This window comes from Lutra lutra, chromosome 9, assembly GCF_902655055.1.
Source record: "Lutra lutra chromosome 9, mLutLut1.2, whole genome shotgun sequence".
NCBI classification, from domain to species: Eukaryota; Metazoa; Chordata; class Mammalia; order Carnivora; family Mustelidae; genus Lutra; species Lutra lutra.
In genome coordinates this window covers 89,489,082-89,506,253 of record NC_062286.1, presented here as the reverse complement: position 1 = coordinate 89,506,253, position 17,172 = coordinate 89,489,082, and the positions used below count along the sequence as shown (strand labels likewise).

The 17,172-nt window shown below is 36.4% G+C and overlaps 1 protein-coding gene across 2 annotated transcripts in view; it reads right to left on the bottom strand.

Annotated features, from left to right (window-relative positions):
- The window catches only part of LOC125108400 (E3 SUMO-protein ligase RanBP2), an 80,938-nt gene that overhangs the window by 34,902 nt on the left and 28,864 nt on the right, over positions 1–17,172 (bottom strand). For both annotated transcript variants that reach the window (XM_047744164.1, XM_047744165.1), the window contains exons 5-12: positions 9,039–9,269; positions 8,562–8,707; positions 6,602–6,794; positions 4,353–4,440; positions 2,148–2,357; positions 820–1,001; positions 560–735; positions 248–371 (exon numbers count right to left, since the gene is read on the bottom strand). In XM_047744164.1, the coding sequence (XP_047600120.1) occupies positions 248–371; positions 560–735; positions 820–1,001; positions 2,148–2,357; positions 4,353–4,440; positions 6,602–6,794; positions 8,562–8,707; positions 9,039–9,269 (1,350 nt within the window). The remainder of the gene's footprint in view (positions 1–247; positions 372–559; positions 736–819; positions 1,002–2,147; positions 2,358–4,352; positions 4,441–6,601; positions 6,795–8,561; positions 8,708–9,038; positions 9,270–17,172) is intronic.

Sequence of the window (17,172 nt, the reverse complement as noted above, 5' to 3'; positions counted from 1 at the left end):
CATAACTTAATTATTATGTAATAACAGCTAATATTTATGTCATGTTTACTGTGCCAGGCACTATTCTAAGTGTTTATATATTGAATATTAACCATTTTGTGGCAAGATTTAAAAAAATACATTTCACCTGGCATAATGTGAATAAGCTGATACTATTTCTTTGAACTGAATTTAAGACTCAGTGAAAAGTCTGATTTTTAAAAACCAGATAATGTTCTTAAAAATTCTTACACTTCAGTGAACTCACCGTTTTCTGGAGGCATTTTGCCCAATGCACGAGCAGGGCAGGCTGAAGGCCATGCTTTTCCTGGCCCCTTAGTGTGTTTATGTCATGCTGAACTAGAAGTCTCAATTTTGCTGTGGTTCCAGGTCTAAAAAAAAGTTTAATAAAACTGATTTATAAACACACAGTTCAAAACTTACATGTGTGTTAATCACATGAAAATTAAACTCAATCTTCACGTGAGAATTAGATACCTAGGCATTAAGTTTTTAAATAGGTTTTTAAGTTAAAAACTCAGGCTGTAAATTAAAGAAATGTTTTTATTTTACTACTTACATTGTTTTTCTGTGAATTAGATTACAAACTGCATCCCACCAAGATTTTTGTCTTTCTGTACAAAGCTGTTTACAAACAGGAAGTGGCAAGCATAGTGGCTGATAGAAGCTACAATGAGAACTACATTTCTCCTTTAATTGTAAGTGGCTGGTATATATTACTCCAAGTAGAAATACCTGTTTTGTTTAAAGAAAATCAATTTAGGTAAGAAAAAAATTAAACAAAATTCAAAAATTTAATTTGTTAAAGTCTTTGCTTACTTCAAGATCTAAAATACATATTGATTCGGGTGCATTTGTTTCAAGTCTTGAGGTCTCCTGGGGCAAATGATGAAACAGCTGCTTTAGCCATTTCCGAACTGCAGGTAAGGCAGACAACGAATTCCATTGTAAGCCAAGCCAGGTAAGGTGCTGAAGACTACCATTATGTGCTCGAATGGCACCTGAAATAAAGAGCAAAAATTGGCTTGAGGTTTTGGCAATCTTGCTTGTGCCATCAGTTTTGCCAATTACTCACAATAAATGCATCTTAATTTTATAACTGCTTTTCTGTATCAAAGCTGGGTCAAATTCTATGCTAACCAAAGTCTCATGTTCCTACTAAAGGCAGTCACACTTCATATTTAGGAATTTTAAAAAACAAGCTCCTTTCGGGCGCCTGGGTGGCTCAGAGGGTTAAGCCTCTGCCTTCGGCTCAGGTGATGATCTCAGGGTCTTGGGATCGAGCCCCGCATCAGGCTCTCTGCTCAGCAGGGAGCCTGCTTCCTCCTCTCTCTCTGCCTGTCTCTCTGCCTACTTGTGATCTCTGTCGGTCAAATAAATAAATAAAATCTTTAAAAAAAAAAAAAAAAAAAAGCTCCTTTCAAGTCCATCAAGTCCATCTCAGAAAAAAAGGTACTCACTAGAACTCAAGAGAACACAGTAGTGACAGAAGCCACACAGTATGAAATCCTGAAACAACGGATTTTCAACAGAGTCATTAAAACAATGGGATTCCACAACATTAATCCCTTGGGGTAGTAAAGAGATCTTTTCTTCCACAAGAAACTTAATACCGAAAAAGTTATGGGCTTTTAGAAGCGTAAAGAGGTACAACCTTTCTGGCAACATGGCAATTTGCAAGAGACTTAAAGGTGCTCATCAACTTTACTCCAATAATTCTGGTTTTAGAAAACTCTATGGAAAAATCTGAAATTTCACTGTATTTTTCACAGTGAAAAAAATGAAAACATCTTAGAACTCAAACAGCAAAAAGTGACAAGCATATTATGGCTAATTCATATAACAAATTATATTGCCAATAAAGTAGTTATTTACAGAAACAGATAAACAGGGAAAGAATTCATGACAGAAGACAATCACATGTACAGTATGAAAAACTATTTAAAAGAATAACATTCCATCACTACCACTACCAACCCCTCACACCATCCTACCCCCCCACCCAAAAATACCTCAAGGAATACAGGGAAATATGAAGTCATTATTTCTGGGTAGTAAGATTATGAGATTATTTCTCCTTTTGCTTTTATTCTCCTAAAATAAAAGGACTGAGATACAAAATGTTTACTTTAGAAGATACAACTTACCAACATCATATCTAGCCAAATCATCAGGCTCTGGCGCTCGTACATCAATGTTTCCAATATCATCATTACCAAGAAAAGATCTATCCTTAGGTGACTGACTAGAAAACAGAGCATCATACAATGCAGACTGCCCACTTTTATTGGCAAAGGATTCTACAACCTCTTTTAAAAAATCTTGCTTGTCACGACTTAAGTTTAGCAGCATGTGTCCTGAAAAACAAATTATTTCCATTATTTAAAAAACAGATTATTTTTACTCACATCTCTCAACAGTTTCATTAATATACCCCACGGAAAAAAAAAAACATGATTATCTCAGAGCTAACCCTCCAACCCAGCAACTACAACTGAACAAAAAAGGGTGCTTATGCAAAAAATGAACACAGATTACAGGTTTAACAGTTATCTTTATCTACCTGCTAGAGTGAAAAGAAGGAGACTAGAGTATGTCTGAAAAATGCCAAAAGTACTTAAAGTATTTACATTTTAGATGGAAGTGTATCATTTAAGTGGCCAAAGGAGAATACAGCCAAGCTCAAATTCTCTGATCTGATACACTGATTTTCAAACCTAGCTGCTTAGAATCATCCTTGAGAAAGCTTTTAAAGAGTAATTATTTCCAGGGGCACCTGGGTGGCTCAGTGGGTTAAAACCTCTGCCTTCAGCTCGGGTCATGATCCCAGGGTCCTGGGATCGAGTCCCACATCGGGCTCTCTGCAGGCAGCATGCTTCCCCCTCTCTCTCTGCCTGCCTCTCTGCCTACTTGTGATCTCTGTCGGTCAAATAAATAAATAAAATCTTAAAAAAAAAAAAAGGTAATTATTTCCAGGCTGCACTTCCTAGAGATTGATTCCACAGATGAGGGGTGAGGAATCTATTTTTAAAACACTCTCTTGGATGAAATTTTAGTATATGCTAGAACATGGCGGAACCTCAAAAACCACTATGCACGTGTCGTGTAATTCAATTTATATAAAATGTCCAGAATAAAGAAATCTAAAGAGATAGAATATTAGTGGTGGCCTATGACTAGAGGGTTTGGGGGAAAATGGGGAATGACTGCTAATGGTTATGAGGTTTCATTAAGAGGTGATGAAAATGTTCTAAAATAGATTGCACTGATGGTTGCACAATTACATGAACACACTAAAAGAGTTGTACATTTATATGAATTATATACAATGTGAATTTCATCTCAATTAAGCTGTTTAAGATAAACAACAACAACAACAACAACAACAACAACAACAACAAAAAACACTACTCTTTGGAATAATTCTGCTTGTCAGTCAGATCAGACTTAGCTCTCCGAAAATTTACAGACAAGTTTGGGAACATCCAGATCAAAGACATTAAAACACAGCTCATTTTACTAACTGACACTGCAAATACATCTATGTCAGTCTTGCAAAGATAGATGATAGATATTAAAAAAAAAAAAATGCAGTCATTTCTTCAAGGACTGGAAGTCTACCTCCTACAAAAAACCAAGCTGTGGGATAGAGGAGCAATATATGCTTTGACCAGTAACCTAACCATAGACAAAGCTTAGAGTAACTTTAATACTACTTGATCAATACGAAGTTCATTTAATTTTATATTAAAACTGCTTCTTACATAAAGCATTATGTTTCTTCAGTTCACTGCTTGATTCGCTAGCTACACAAACATCCTGAGAGAAGCGTCTGCTTTAGCAAAACCAGATAATATGGAATAGACCTTTAGGATCCATCTCAAATAATCAAAACCAGGAATAAATTTACAAATTCCAAAAGCCTAACAGTAATTAAGTATATATCTTCCATCTTCTTTACTTGTCATCAGTTTCTTAAGGGATCCATGACTTCTTCACCTTTATATCCCCCATAGCAGTATCTTATAAATTACCAATGCTAAATGTCTGGCAAATCAGTTAATTAGTCTTAGTTCAGGAAGTGCTTTAAAATATTCAGAAGGAGGCTCTAGCAGCCAGATAAAGGAGGGGTTAAAGAGTTTCTCTCCATCCAGGAGCAAAAAGTATCAAACATTTGTTACCTTCTGAAGGAGAAATTTCTTCTAATTCTATCTTTATCTCTTGCCCTCACCCAATATGGTAAAGAGAAATAAGTGATTATGACAAATTATCTCCTAAACAGATTATCATAAATGCTCTAAAAGAGAAATTTTCCTTTTTCTTTTTAAAATAAAATTAAACATTACTATTACCTGATTGGCTTAGACGATCAGAGGCCATCATTTCCACCAGATTTTGTCCAACTTCTCCTTTTATTAACTTAATCTTTGGTCTTGGAACCTGATAATTTTAGAATCAAAGGTCTTAATTTAGTGATACCCATATATCTAATAGTAAGATGTCCTTTTCTATTACGTTGTGCTTTTTTGATGACGAACAGTTAGCCAATGGTTAAACCTAGCTGGAGCTGCGCTATTCCAAGTGGAAAAAACTGGGAATCGAGGAATTTAGATAATATGTAAAAGATGCCTACAAAAACTAACTTCTGAGAAATTACATTTTACTGTAAAAGCACCTTCAAATGCCACACTGTAGACAGCACATTTTCAAAGAGTATGGTTAATGAGGGATACCCCTCGGATAAAGTGGGACAGCCAAGAGTGCAAAAGGACTCCATTCTTCCTCATCAGAATTAAATGGTTTCAAGACAGACTTTGTTTTAATGCCTAGCTGAAATGCAAATAGACTAATACCACAGCATTCCCTTGATCAAGAGTCTGAAAATTCTACCATTAGAGAAGCTGGCCTAATGTGGGTTTTTTTTAGGACCTCTGTGCCAGTCCATGCTTCCCCTGTAAGTTTATAACCATTTGATAATTACAAAAACATGATAATATAAAACTCAAGCATTGAGGAGGTTTCCATTATTTAACCATTCAATGGAAATGTGTGGTTAGGTGAGAGAGAGAGAGAGAGTGAGGTAGATGTTTATGTGCTGAAATGATATTAAATGGCAGATAAAGCCTCTCTACTGAGGCAAAAGAGGTTTTTTTTTTAAGTAAAGAAAGGGTGTGTTTTATGCTTGCATATGCAGAAAAACTTCTAAATAGTAAAAAAACTGGTAACAGTCATTATCTTATAAAAAAGGTATGAGTGAATGGTTTAGGAAGGAAATTAAGTTTTTACTATTAAAAGGGGTCAAAGTTTAAAACAGTTGACTGTATTAACTTTAAAAATCATATATATTTAAAAAATTTAATATTCCAGTTTCCATTAAAAATAACTGTCACCTACTTGAAGATTCTTTAAAATATTAATAGTAACCTTTTAGAACCTACATAAATTAGCAAACTTCATTAACTTTCCTAATTTTCACTAATACATATATTCTTCATGAACCTAAATGCTTCTGCTGAGCAAATAAGAACACTTAACATTGTGAGCTGAATGTTAAGGGTTTTTAAAAAATTCAGTATCATATGAACTAGAAGGAGGAGCCTTCCCTAAAAGTAATTCTACAGTGAATCCTTTTTTCTTTCCCTCAATCAAAAGACAGTTCTCTAAAACTACTAATAATTTTTATAAGCCAGGGTACTGGCAGACTTTTATTTCTTCTCATTTCAGAATTAAAGCAAGCTGTTTAAAGAAAACAAAAAAAAAAAACTACAAAAATGGACTGGGAAGGGATAATAGCCAAGCATCTCATCATCTCAAAATAATGGTTCACATTTTGGCATATTTCCTTCAGGTCATATTCTATGTATAAAGAATAGAATTATGTTTTCAAAGATAAATATACTATTATATATGTTATTAATGTTATATACATATTAACATACATACATCTTTCAATTAACATGATAAAATGCTTATGGTAGGGGCACCTGCGTGGCTCAGTGGGTTAGGCCTCTGCCTTCAGCTCAGGTCATGATCCCAGGGTCCTGGGATTAAGCCCTGCATCAGGCTCTCTTCTCAGCAGGGAGCCTGCTTCCTCCTCTCTCTGCCTGCCTCTCTGCCTACTTGTGATCTCTGTCAAATAAATTTTTAAAAATCTTAAAAAAAAAATTAAAAAATAAATGCTTATGGTAAACACATTCTTCTATCACAGCTTACGTAACCATCTCACAAAATTTACTAAGTAGGTTTCTGTCCAGGTTATGTATGTCCATGTTTTTGAATCAAATTTTACCCATATTTGAGATCATCTTATTACAGATTTCCAGAAATAGCAGAGTAAAAAAGATCAAAGTCTTCAAAGCGGTCTTCCAGTTACTAAGTCATAGCAATACAGACTGCCACCAACAATGCATCAACATTATCTATTTCACCTCACCAATACTGTATAAATCTTGTTATTTTTCAGCTATCAAGTTAACTATTTCATTTTGACTTCAATTCTACAGATTTATTCATATTTTAAAATATATCTGGACACACCTCCATGCAAAATACAACAATCTCAGTGCAATGCCAACAGCACCCAAAACCAGAAAAAGCTTACCTGAAATGCTATGAGATAGCACAATGTAGCCAGCTCAGAGAGAGCTCGCCATTGCACTTCACTATGCTGACCCATCTTCAGAAGCAGAGAACCAGCATGCATGTAGAAATGTCCTTTTACTTCTAAGAAGGTAGTTGAGAGTTCATCATTTCCACCCACATAAGATTTCACAGACTGAAGAGCACTATCAAAACTGCAATATTGAATTATTAAACAGGTATTAAACCTATTGCATTGCAAATAATGAGTTAATTAAAACAAAGGAATTTACTCCAAACTTCATCTTCCACATTCAAACTAATAATCCTTATTCTCTACTTCATAAATTATGAATCAACTAGTGTTTATTTTTATTCCACATACTTCTTATACTTCAAGCTTAACCTCTAGAAGGTCTTATTCCAGTTATTTCAGGCTCTTCACAATCACAAAAAATCACAAAAAAAATCACAATCACAATCACAAATCACACATCAAATGACAAGATTACGGACTATGGTGAATTCTTCATAACTGACCACAATAAAACTGGAAAACTAAAATATTTTCCAGTTTCTTCTTGATCACATGGTTTCATTATTTAATTCGAAGTTGGAATTTCTCCAATTAGACAAGTCATTTTCAAATTATAAGTAAATAACTGATAAGATATTAAGGTTATCAATAACATAACTGCTCTTCTTACTATATAGATAACTACAGGCCTAAATTGTATTCCGATTATTTGTAAATGTACTAATTAATGCTTCTAAATCCAAATGGAACTCAAGAATCTTCATTTTGTAAGAAAAGCAACATTTAATAGAAATGGGAAGCATGATTTCTAAGTAGGCTTATAGGAGGTGGGTTCCAGGAACTCCTAGAGTTTCTCAAGACCCCTTCAGGGTATCCATGAAGTTTAAATTACTTTTATAGTACTCCTAAGAAATTGCCTTTTCCACCCTCACTTGCTCAAGTAACCAAAAATGTTTGCGTATGTAAGTTATACAAAAGAAAATATCCTAAATATTTTCTAAAATAATCTGAAAGTTAAAATTCTTCTAGATACTACCCTTACCTTACCATCGTAGGACACTTAAGAAAATTCTTCAAGAAAACTATCCTATCCCCTAACATCAGACGGAGAACAAGAATTACTTTTCAAACAAATGGACAGTCCAAACCAGGGACTGACAAACTATTTCTGTAGGGCCACATACTAATCTGGCTATGCAGGCATACAATCTGTGATAGCTACTCAACTCCACCATCATAGTATATGAGCTGCTAAAGATAATACATAACAAGAGGCACAGCTGTGTTCCACTGAAAGTGTATTTACAAAATCGGGCAATGAGCCATATTTGGCCTACAAGAGCTAGTCAACCCCTGCTCTAAACTAACACTGTTATACAAATCCGAGTGATGTTTTTATTCAATGAAATTTATTTTAATAAAGTGGAGATATGGTCTTCCATATCTCCACTTTATTAAATCACATTTGATCAAAATCAAAATGTAGGAAAACAGAAAAATCATACATTATATTTTAGTTATCTTGTTTCTAAGCTAAAACAGCAAGAGTTCTCTAAAATACTAGTGATGCTAACTGCTTCTACTACAACATCTGACAGATGGAATTCTATTTTGATTTTCACACAAGATTATATCGTTTTTGAAATAAAATATGAAACAGCAGTTAGAACATTTTCAGGACTCTTTATTAAGCATGCCAAAATTGGATATGTAAGTATAATAATCTGAACGATAACACAGTTTTCTAAAAATCAAAGTCATACAAAACCAATTATAATATCCCCACAGAAGAAATAAGATTCCAAGTGGTTTATTGTATTAACTATTACCCCTGGGTATGTTACAGAAATAGCAATGCAGTAAAGATGTTTACACTGATGAACTGAATCACTACAAAAAGAAAATCTATGATTGACACTGAAGTACTTTCCTTAAGTCAACATACCTTTCCAATAATTCTCTACTTTCTTGCACATCTCTAGTGGAGAGCGTAAGATGCATAAGGTTAGCATAGGCCAGAAGTAAATCTTTATTAGTAGTTTGCCAGTTACTTTTATCAGACTCCAAACACTGTAAAGATTCCAGATATTCCTATTTTGTAGAAAAAACACTCAATTATAAAACTTTACCAACCACTACCAAATTAGTTTTATGCCTATAAACTCCTTTGCCTATCCCTATACTTGTAAAACTAGATTAATTTTTCATCAGCCTATGAAAACACCAAAAATACATACCTTAATTCTATTTATCTCTCTAATCTACCCATCATAAAGTTGAAAACATCCTAGTAAAAGGTTCATTTCACAGCTGCTATACACAAATGAAAGAAATTTAAGTTTTAGAGAGCAGTGCTTAAATACAAAGTGATATATATTAACTGTCTGCATAAAAGTGTAGAGACCCAAATGTTTTTACCTACCTTAAGGGTCTGTACAACACATGAATTCCATTCTAAACTTGAACGCAGAGCTATGTTTTTCTCTGCCTCATGGCAGTGGCCCACAGCATCCTTCAATCTTTTATTTGAGCGATACAGTTCTACTAGTCGGATGTTCACATAGACATCATCAGGTCTTGCATAAAGTTCTGACTGAATCAAGTCAAAAAGTTTATTCCATCCATCTTCACCTCTGCAATCTAAAAGCTGCTCCTATTGAAAGAGCATCATTAATTTAGAGAAAGACCAGTCCAAGTTTAAGCACATCATGGTTCCTATGAGCACAATTCCACCATATCTAGCTTTAGTAAATTATCACCAGAAGTACCATCCTATATAACCCAAATCTCATGGGAGAGAGCAGCTCCTAGCCCAGAAACTAAACCTCAAGAAATTTATGTGGAGAGAAACATCTGAGATGACATAGTAGCAACAGCTGCCCATATACACCTCACAGACTTCAAGGACTATTGCCCCACATCCCTGTACACCTCAGCCACCACCCCAAGCCTAGCCTCCCCAGCCAACCCTCATAACCACAGTCCTTATCTCCAAACTGTTCTGCACCTCCCTAATTCTGACTCAATCCCCTACCTCCTCTGCTCCCACTGTAAAGCTTCTCCTGTTTTGCTATTTTCTCAGAGTCTTCACCATCTAGCCTTTACTAAATGGAGTATTATCTCAAGATAACCCCCATTACTTCCCTGCCATGGTGGCCTTTTCTCTGCTAGCCTATATACAAGTAGAGGAAGTGGGTTTAGTAAATTGCTCACCTCCAAATCATCTCCCCCCACACACACCTGCTTATAATCCTGTCTTCCAAAGGACATGCTATCCAGCTCTTCCATTCACTCCTCCTCATGAGCAACTGGAAATACTCCATTCCTAACAGTCCTCACTAACTAATACAACTGGAATAGATACAAAAATAGCCTGGCTACTCAGTTCGTTAATTACCATATCTTCATGGCTTTGCTCTATACTCCAGTGTCAGCCATCCATTTAGCACTGAGTGGGTCTTCAAAATCTGTATTTTGGTCATACCATTTATATCACTATACCTCTCTTATTCTTTCACCTCACTGTGGGTACATGTGCCCTCGCAGCCACGTATCTTTGTCTCTACCACATGGAAGGAAAGCTTCTGTCAATACACTGGTATCACCAGGTTTTAATTTTCCATACAACATGTATTTTCCTTCACTGTCAAGCTAAAATTGTCCTAATTCTTAATATCCATAATTACTGCTTGCTTACAGATCACCTCAATTAATTCCCTCTACCTTTCCTTAGAAAAACCCTACCAACTGCTTTCTCTGTGCCTATCTATACATTAACTGTTGAGCAATAGGGGGTGGGGCATTTGGGATTCTAGGGAGATCACAACCAGTCTAACTGACTAACTTTCATAATCTCAAGTCTCCAAACTGGTAATGCCTAGAACAAAATCATATGTGACCTCTAATAGATTCAAATTCTCCATTCCTGAAAAGGTTACTTCATACTCCTCAACTTTCTTCACATTTCCCACACTTTCCTTCAACCAACACTTTCAACATATGACTACAATTCACCCTTCACTGAGAAAACTGAAGCCATCATTCTTTTATCTTACCAACTGTACTCACCTTTTCACTGTTCCCTCCACATAGCAAAGACCAAGCTCCCCATTGTGCTGTTTCATTGCCCTCTCCCTTCACCAATCTCTCTCCTTCTTACACATCAGTTCCATAAACTTACACTTGGCCTTTCTAGATCTCCAAAAAAAACCCTAGACTTCACTTATGTGTAAGTTTAAAAATTTGTGGGGTGCCTGGGGGGCTCAGTTGGTTGAGCATCTGACTCTTGGTTTTAGATCAGATCAAGATCTCAAGAGTTGTGAGATCAAAGTCCATGACCAGGCTCCGTGCTCAGCAAAGGGTCTGCTGGAGAGTCTCTCCCTCTTCCTCTGCCCTCACCCGACTCATGCACTCACGCTTTCTCTAAAATAAATAAATAAATCTTTTTTAAAAATTCTGTAAGTAAAAGATCAACACCTTCATGGGTGCTTTTCAAAAACTCTTATATGCAAGAGAAAAAGCCCTTTCACTAATTTCATTCATTAAAACAAATACCAAAAAAATATTTACCTTAAATAAGCCTTAAATTTTAGGAGAAACAGAATTACTCTGTTAAACAGTTATAAGTCTCATGCATTTCAATTTCAAAAAATGGGGGAAGATCTAATATAAGGGACGTTTGGCTTTAGACAACAGTGTATTTTTTTAAGTTTTTATGTAAGTAATCTCTATACCTAAAATGGGGCTCAAACTCACAACTCCAAGAATCAAGAGTTGCAGGCTCCAAATGATCCAGCTAGGCACCCCTAGACATCATTGTCTTTTTTTTTAAAAAACTTTTTTTTTTAAAGATTTTATAAAGATATTTATTTATTTGAACAAGAGAGAGAAAGAGAGAGAGATCACAAGTAGGCGGAGAGACAGGCAGAGGTGGGGGGAAGCAGGCTCCCTGCTGAACAGAGCCCAATGTGGGGCTCAATCCCAGGAACCTGAAATCATAACCAGAGCCGAAGGCAGAGGCTTAACCTGCCGAGCCACCCAGGTGCCCCAACACCAGTGTCTTTAAAGTTACTAAGAGGGGCACCTGGGTGTCTCAGTCAGTTAAGCTCTCCCTTCATCTCAGGTCATGATCCTTGAGTCCCAGGATCCAGCCCGGCATCCAGCTCCCTGCTGATTAGGGAGTCGGCTACTCCCTACCCTCTGAGACTCCCCCTCTGCTCATGCTCTCTCTCTCAAAAAAATAAATGAAATCTTTAAAAATAAATAAATAATAAAGTTACTAAAGAAACTCAACATCCTTCAGAAGGATTTTACAATACAAGAAAAATAAACTCCTATCAATATATATGTTCCTTAACATCACTGTCATCAAATAAATTGGACTGTCAAGGCCAATAAGGAAATTATGTTTGAGGCTAACACAAAAGTAAAGAAACCTAAACACTTAAACTTGACATTTTAGATTAATATCTAAAACCCAGCTGCTTAATTACAGAAACAAGAAAACTTGATGTAACTGGTATTTATCTCTAGGGTTTTTAAAAATATTTCAGATTTTAAAATCTGTGAACATTTGTTCATATGAGATTTATACTGGAAAAAAAAATGGGAACAACCAAAATATCCATCAAAAGTAAATAGTTAAGGGGCACCTGGGTGGCTCAGTGGGTTAAAGCCTCTGCCTTCTGCTCAGGTCATGATCCCAGGGTCCTGGGAATGAGCCCCACATCGGGCTCTCTGCTCAGCAGGGAGCCTGCTTCCTCCTCTCTCTGACTGCCTCTCTGCCTACTTGTAATCTCTGTCTGTCAAATAAATAAATAAATAAAATCTTAAAAAAAAAAGTAAATAGTTAAACTGCGGAATACATCCATACACAAATTACTCCTCAGCAATAAAAGAAACAAACTACTGACACACCCAACTTGGACTGAAATCAGGGGCATTATGCTGAATGAAAAAAGGCTAACCTCAAAAAGCCACATACTGCATGATTCCACTTATATAACATTGAAATTATAAAATTATAAATATGGAGAACAAATTAATAGTTGCTAGAGGTTAACAATAATGGGAAGAGGGGCTCCTGGGTGGCTCAGTGGGTTAAGCCTCTGCCTTCGGCTCAGGTCATGATCCCAGGGTCCTGGGACTGAGCCCCACATCGGGCTCGCCACATCGGGGAAGCCCCCCCCTCTCTCTGCCTGCCTCTCTGCCTACTTGTGATCTCTGTCTGTCCAATAAATAAATAAAATTTTCGGAAAAAAAAAAGAAGGAATGATGGGAAAAACGGGGTGGGTAGGATTATAAAAGAGGTAGCACGAGGGAGATGTCTGCGATGATGAAAAAGCTTTTTACTTTAATTGCAGTGGTAGTTACACCAATCTATACGTGATAAAATGAAAAATTACATACACATTACATCAATGTCAAATTCCTGATTTTGATACTGTACTATAGTTACATAACAAGTACCCGCTGGGGAAAGCTAGGTGACAGATACACAGAACCTCTCTGTACAATCTTGCCAACTTCTTGTGAAAAATATAATTATTTCAAAATAAATTCTACTGGGGTGCTTGGATGGCTCAGTCAGTTAAATATTTGACTTCAGCGCAGGTCATGGTCTCACGGTCCGGAGATCAAACCCTAAGTCAGGATCTGCACTTAGCAGGAATCTGTTTGTCCCTCTCCCTCTGCCCCTCACCCCCCATTCATGCTCACTCTATCTCAAATAAAAACTAAAATAAAGTAAAATGAAATAAATTCTAACATGTATATGTATATGCCTATATACATATACATATACAAAATATATATAATAAAGGTGGGGAAGCCATTAAAAACAATATACAGCTGACCCTTGAACAACATAGGTTTGAAATGTACAGTTCTGTTTACATGTGGATTTTTTTTCAACAAATACAGTACTCTAAATATATTTTCTCCAATAATTTTTTTATTTTTTTCTCCTCATAATTTTTTTTCTATGTTTATTGTGTTTCGCTTTATTTTTTTTTTAATTTTTTTTTTATAAACATATATTTTTATCCCCAGGGGTACAGGTCTGTGAATCACCAGGTTTACACACTTCACAGCACTCAGCATAGCACATTCCCTCCCCAATGTCCATAAGCCCACCCCCCCTAACCCCCCTCCCCCCATCAACCCTCTCAGTTTGTTTTGTGAGATTGAGAGTCACTTATGGTTTGTCTCCCTCCCAATCCCATGTTGTTTCATTTACTCTTCTCCTACCCCCTTAACCCCCCATGCTGCATCTCCTCTCCCTCATATCAGGGAAAGCATATGATAGTTGTCTTTCTCCGATTGACTTATTTCGCTAAGCACGATACCCTCTAGTTCCATCCACGTCGTCGCAAATGGCAAGATTTCATTTCTTTTGATGGCTGCAGAGTATTCCATTGTGTATATATACCACATCTTCTTTATCCATTCGTCTGTTGATGGACATCTAGGTTCTTTCCATAGTTTGGCTATTGTAGACATTGCTGCTATAAACATTCGGGTGCACGTGCCCCTTCGGATCACTACGTTTGTATCTTTAGGGAAAATACCCAACAGTGCGATTGCTGGGTCATAGGGTAGTTCTATTTTCAACATTTTGAGGAACCTCCATGCTATTTTCCAGAGTGGTTGCACCAACTTGCATTCCCACCAACAGTGTAGGAGGGTTCCCCTTTCTCCGCATCCTCGCCAGCATCTGTCATTTCCTGACTTGTTAATTTTAGCCATTCTGACTGGTGTGAGGTGATATCTCATTGTGGTTTTGATTTGTATTTCCCTGATGCCGAGCGATATGGAGCACTTTTTCACGTGTCTGTTGGCCATCTGGATGTCTTCTTTGCAGAAATGTCTGTTCATGTCTTCTGCCCATTTCTTGATTGGATTATTTGTTCTTCGAGTGTTGAGTTTGCTAAGTTCTTTATAGATTTTGGACACTGGCCCTTTATCTGATATGTCATTTGCAAATATGTTCTCCCATTCTATCAGTTGTCTTTTGGTTTTGTTAACTGTTTCCTTTGCTGTGCAAAAGCTTTTGATCTTGATAAAATCCCAATAGTTCATTTTTGCCCTTGCTTCCCTTGCCTTTGGCGATGTTCCTAGGAAGATGTTGCTCCGGCTGAGGTCAAAGAGGTTGCTGCCTGTATTCTCCTCAAGGATTTTGATGGATTGCTTTCTCACATTGAGGTCCTTCATCCATTTTGAGTCTATTTTCGTGTGTGGTGTAAGGAAATGATCCAATTTCATTTTTCTGCATGTGGCTGTCCAATTTCCCCAACACCGTTTATTGAAGAGGCTGTCTTTTTTCCATTGGACATTCTTTCCTGCTTTGTCGAAGATTAGTTGACCACAGAGTGGAGGGTCTATTTCTGGGCTCTCTATTCTGTTCCATTGATCTATGTGTCTGTTTTTATGCCACTACCATGCTGTCTTGATGATGACAGCTTTGTAATAGAGCTTGAAGTCCAGAATTGTGATGCCACCAACTTTGGCTTTCTTTTTCAATATTCCTTTGGTTATTCGAGGTCTTTTCTGATTCCATATAAATTTTAGGATTATTTGTTCCATTTCTTTGAAAAAAATGGATGGTACTTTGATAGGAATTGCATTAAATGTGTAGATTGCTTTAGGTAGCATAGACATTTTCACAATATTTATTCTTCCAATCCAGGAGCATGGAACATTTTTCCACTTCTTCGTGTCTTCCTCAATTTCTTTCATGAGTACTTTATAGTTTTCTGAGTATAGATTCTTTGCCTCTTTGGTTAGGTTTATTCCTAGGTATCTTATGGATTTGGGTGCAATTGTAAATGGGATTGACTCCTTAATTTCTCTTTCTTCTGTCTTGTTGGTGTAAAGAAATGCAACTGATTTCTGTGCATTGACTTTATATCCTGACATTTTACTGAATTCCTGTACAAATTCTAGCAGTTTTGGAGTGGAAGCTTTTGGGTTTTCCACATAGAGTATCATATAATCTGCAAAGAGTGATAGTTTGACTTCTTCTTTGCTGATTTGGATGCCTTTAATTTCCTTTTGTTGTCTGATTGCTGAGGCTAGGACTTCTAGTACTATGTTGAATAGCAGTGGTGATAACGGATATCCCTGCCGTGTTCCTGACCTTAGCGGAAAAGCTTTCAGTTTTTCTCCATTGAGAATGATATTTGTGGTGGGTTTTTCATAGATGGCTTTGATAATATTGAGGTATGTGCCCTCTATCCCTACACTTTGAAGAGTTTTGATCAGGAAGGGATGCTGTACTTTGTCAAATGCTTTTTCAGCATCTATGGAGAGTATCATATGGTTCTTGTTCTTTCTTTTATTAATGAGTTGTATCACATTGATTGATTTGCGGATGTTGAACCAAACTTGCAGCCTTGGAATAAATCCCACTTGGTCGTGGTGAATAATCCTTTTAATGTACTGTTGGATCCTATTGGCTAGTATTTTGGTGAGAATTTCTGCATCTGTGTTCATCAAGGATATTGATGGGATCCTTGTCTGGTTTTGAGATCAATGTGATGCTGGCCTCATAAAATGAGTTTGGAAGTTTTCCTTCCATTTCTATTTTTTGGAACAGTTTCAGGAGAATAGGAATTAGTTCTTCTTTAAATATTTGGTAGAATTCCCCCGGGAAGCCGTCTGGCCCTGGGCTTTTGTTTGTTTGGAGATTTTTGATGACTGCTTCAATCTCCTTACTGGTTATGGGTTGTTCAGGTTTTCTATTTCTTTCTGGTTCAGCTGTGGTAGTTTATATGTCTCTAGGAATGCATCCATTTCTTCCAGATTGTCAAATTTGTTGGCGTAGAGTTGCTCATAGTATGTTCTTATAATTGTCTGTATTTCTTTGGTGTTCGTTGTGATCTCTCCTCTTTCATTCATGATTTTATTTATTTGGGTCCTTTCTCTTTTCTTTTTGAGAAGTCTGGCCAGGGGTTTATCAATCTTATTAATTCTTTCAAAGAACCAGCCTTGTCATTTTGTCCAGATAAGAGTATGAAGGAGCAAGTAAAATACTAAAAGGGTGGCAACAACCCCAGGAAAATATGCTTTAGCCAAATCAGAAGATATCCCAAATTATATGGCTATTTTCAACTGCACAGGGAGTCGTGGCACCTAGCTCCCACATCATTCAACGGTCAACTACACACTTAAAATTCTGTTAGCAAATTTGAAAGACCTTCTCCAAAAGAGTTACTTAGGTAAACTATATTTTACTCAGTAAAAAAAAAAAAAAAAAAACATTAGAATTGGTCATTGGTCAATACATTAGTAAAAACTTCCTATTATTTTTAGTAATTCTCTATAACATACTGGAGAAACTGTTACTTTTGCTTGAAAACTTCACTGTTCCCTACCTAACACAATCCTCTCCATTTTTTTCTTTAAAGATTTTATTTTTAAGTAATCTCTACACCCAATGTGGGACTCAACCTCAAAATCAAGAGTAACATGCTCTACCAACTGAACCAGCGAGGCACCCCAGACTCTACTTTTATTTTTTTTTTTAAAGATTTTTTTATTTATTTATTTGTCAGAGA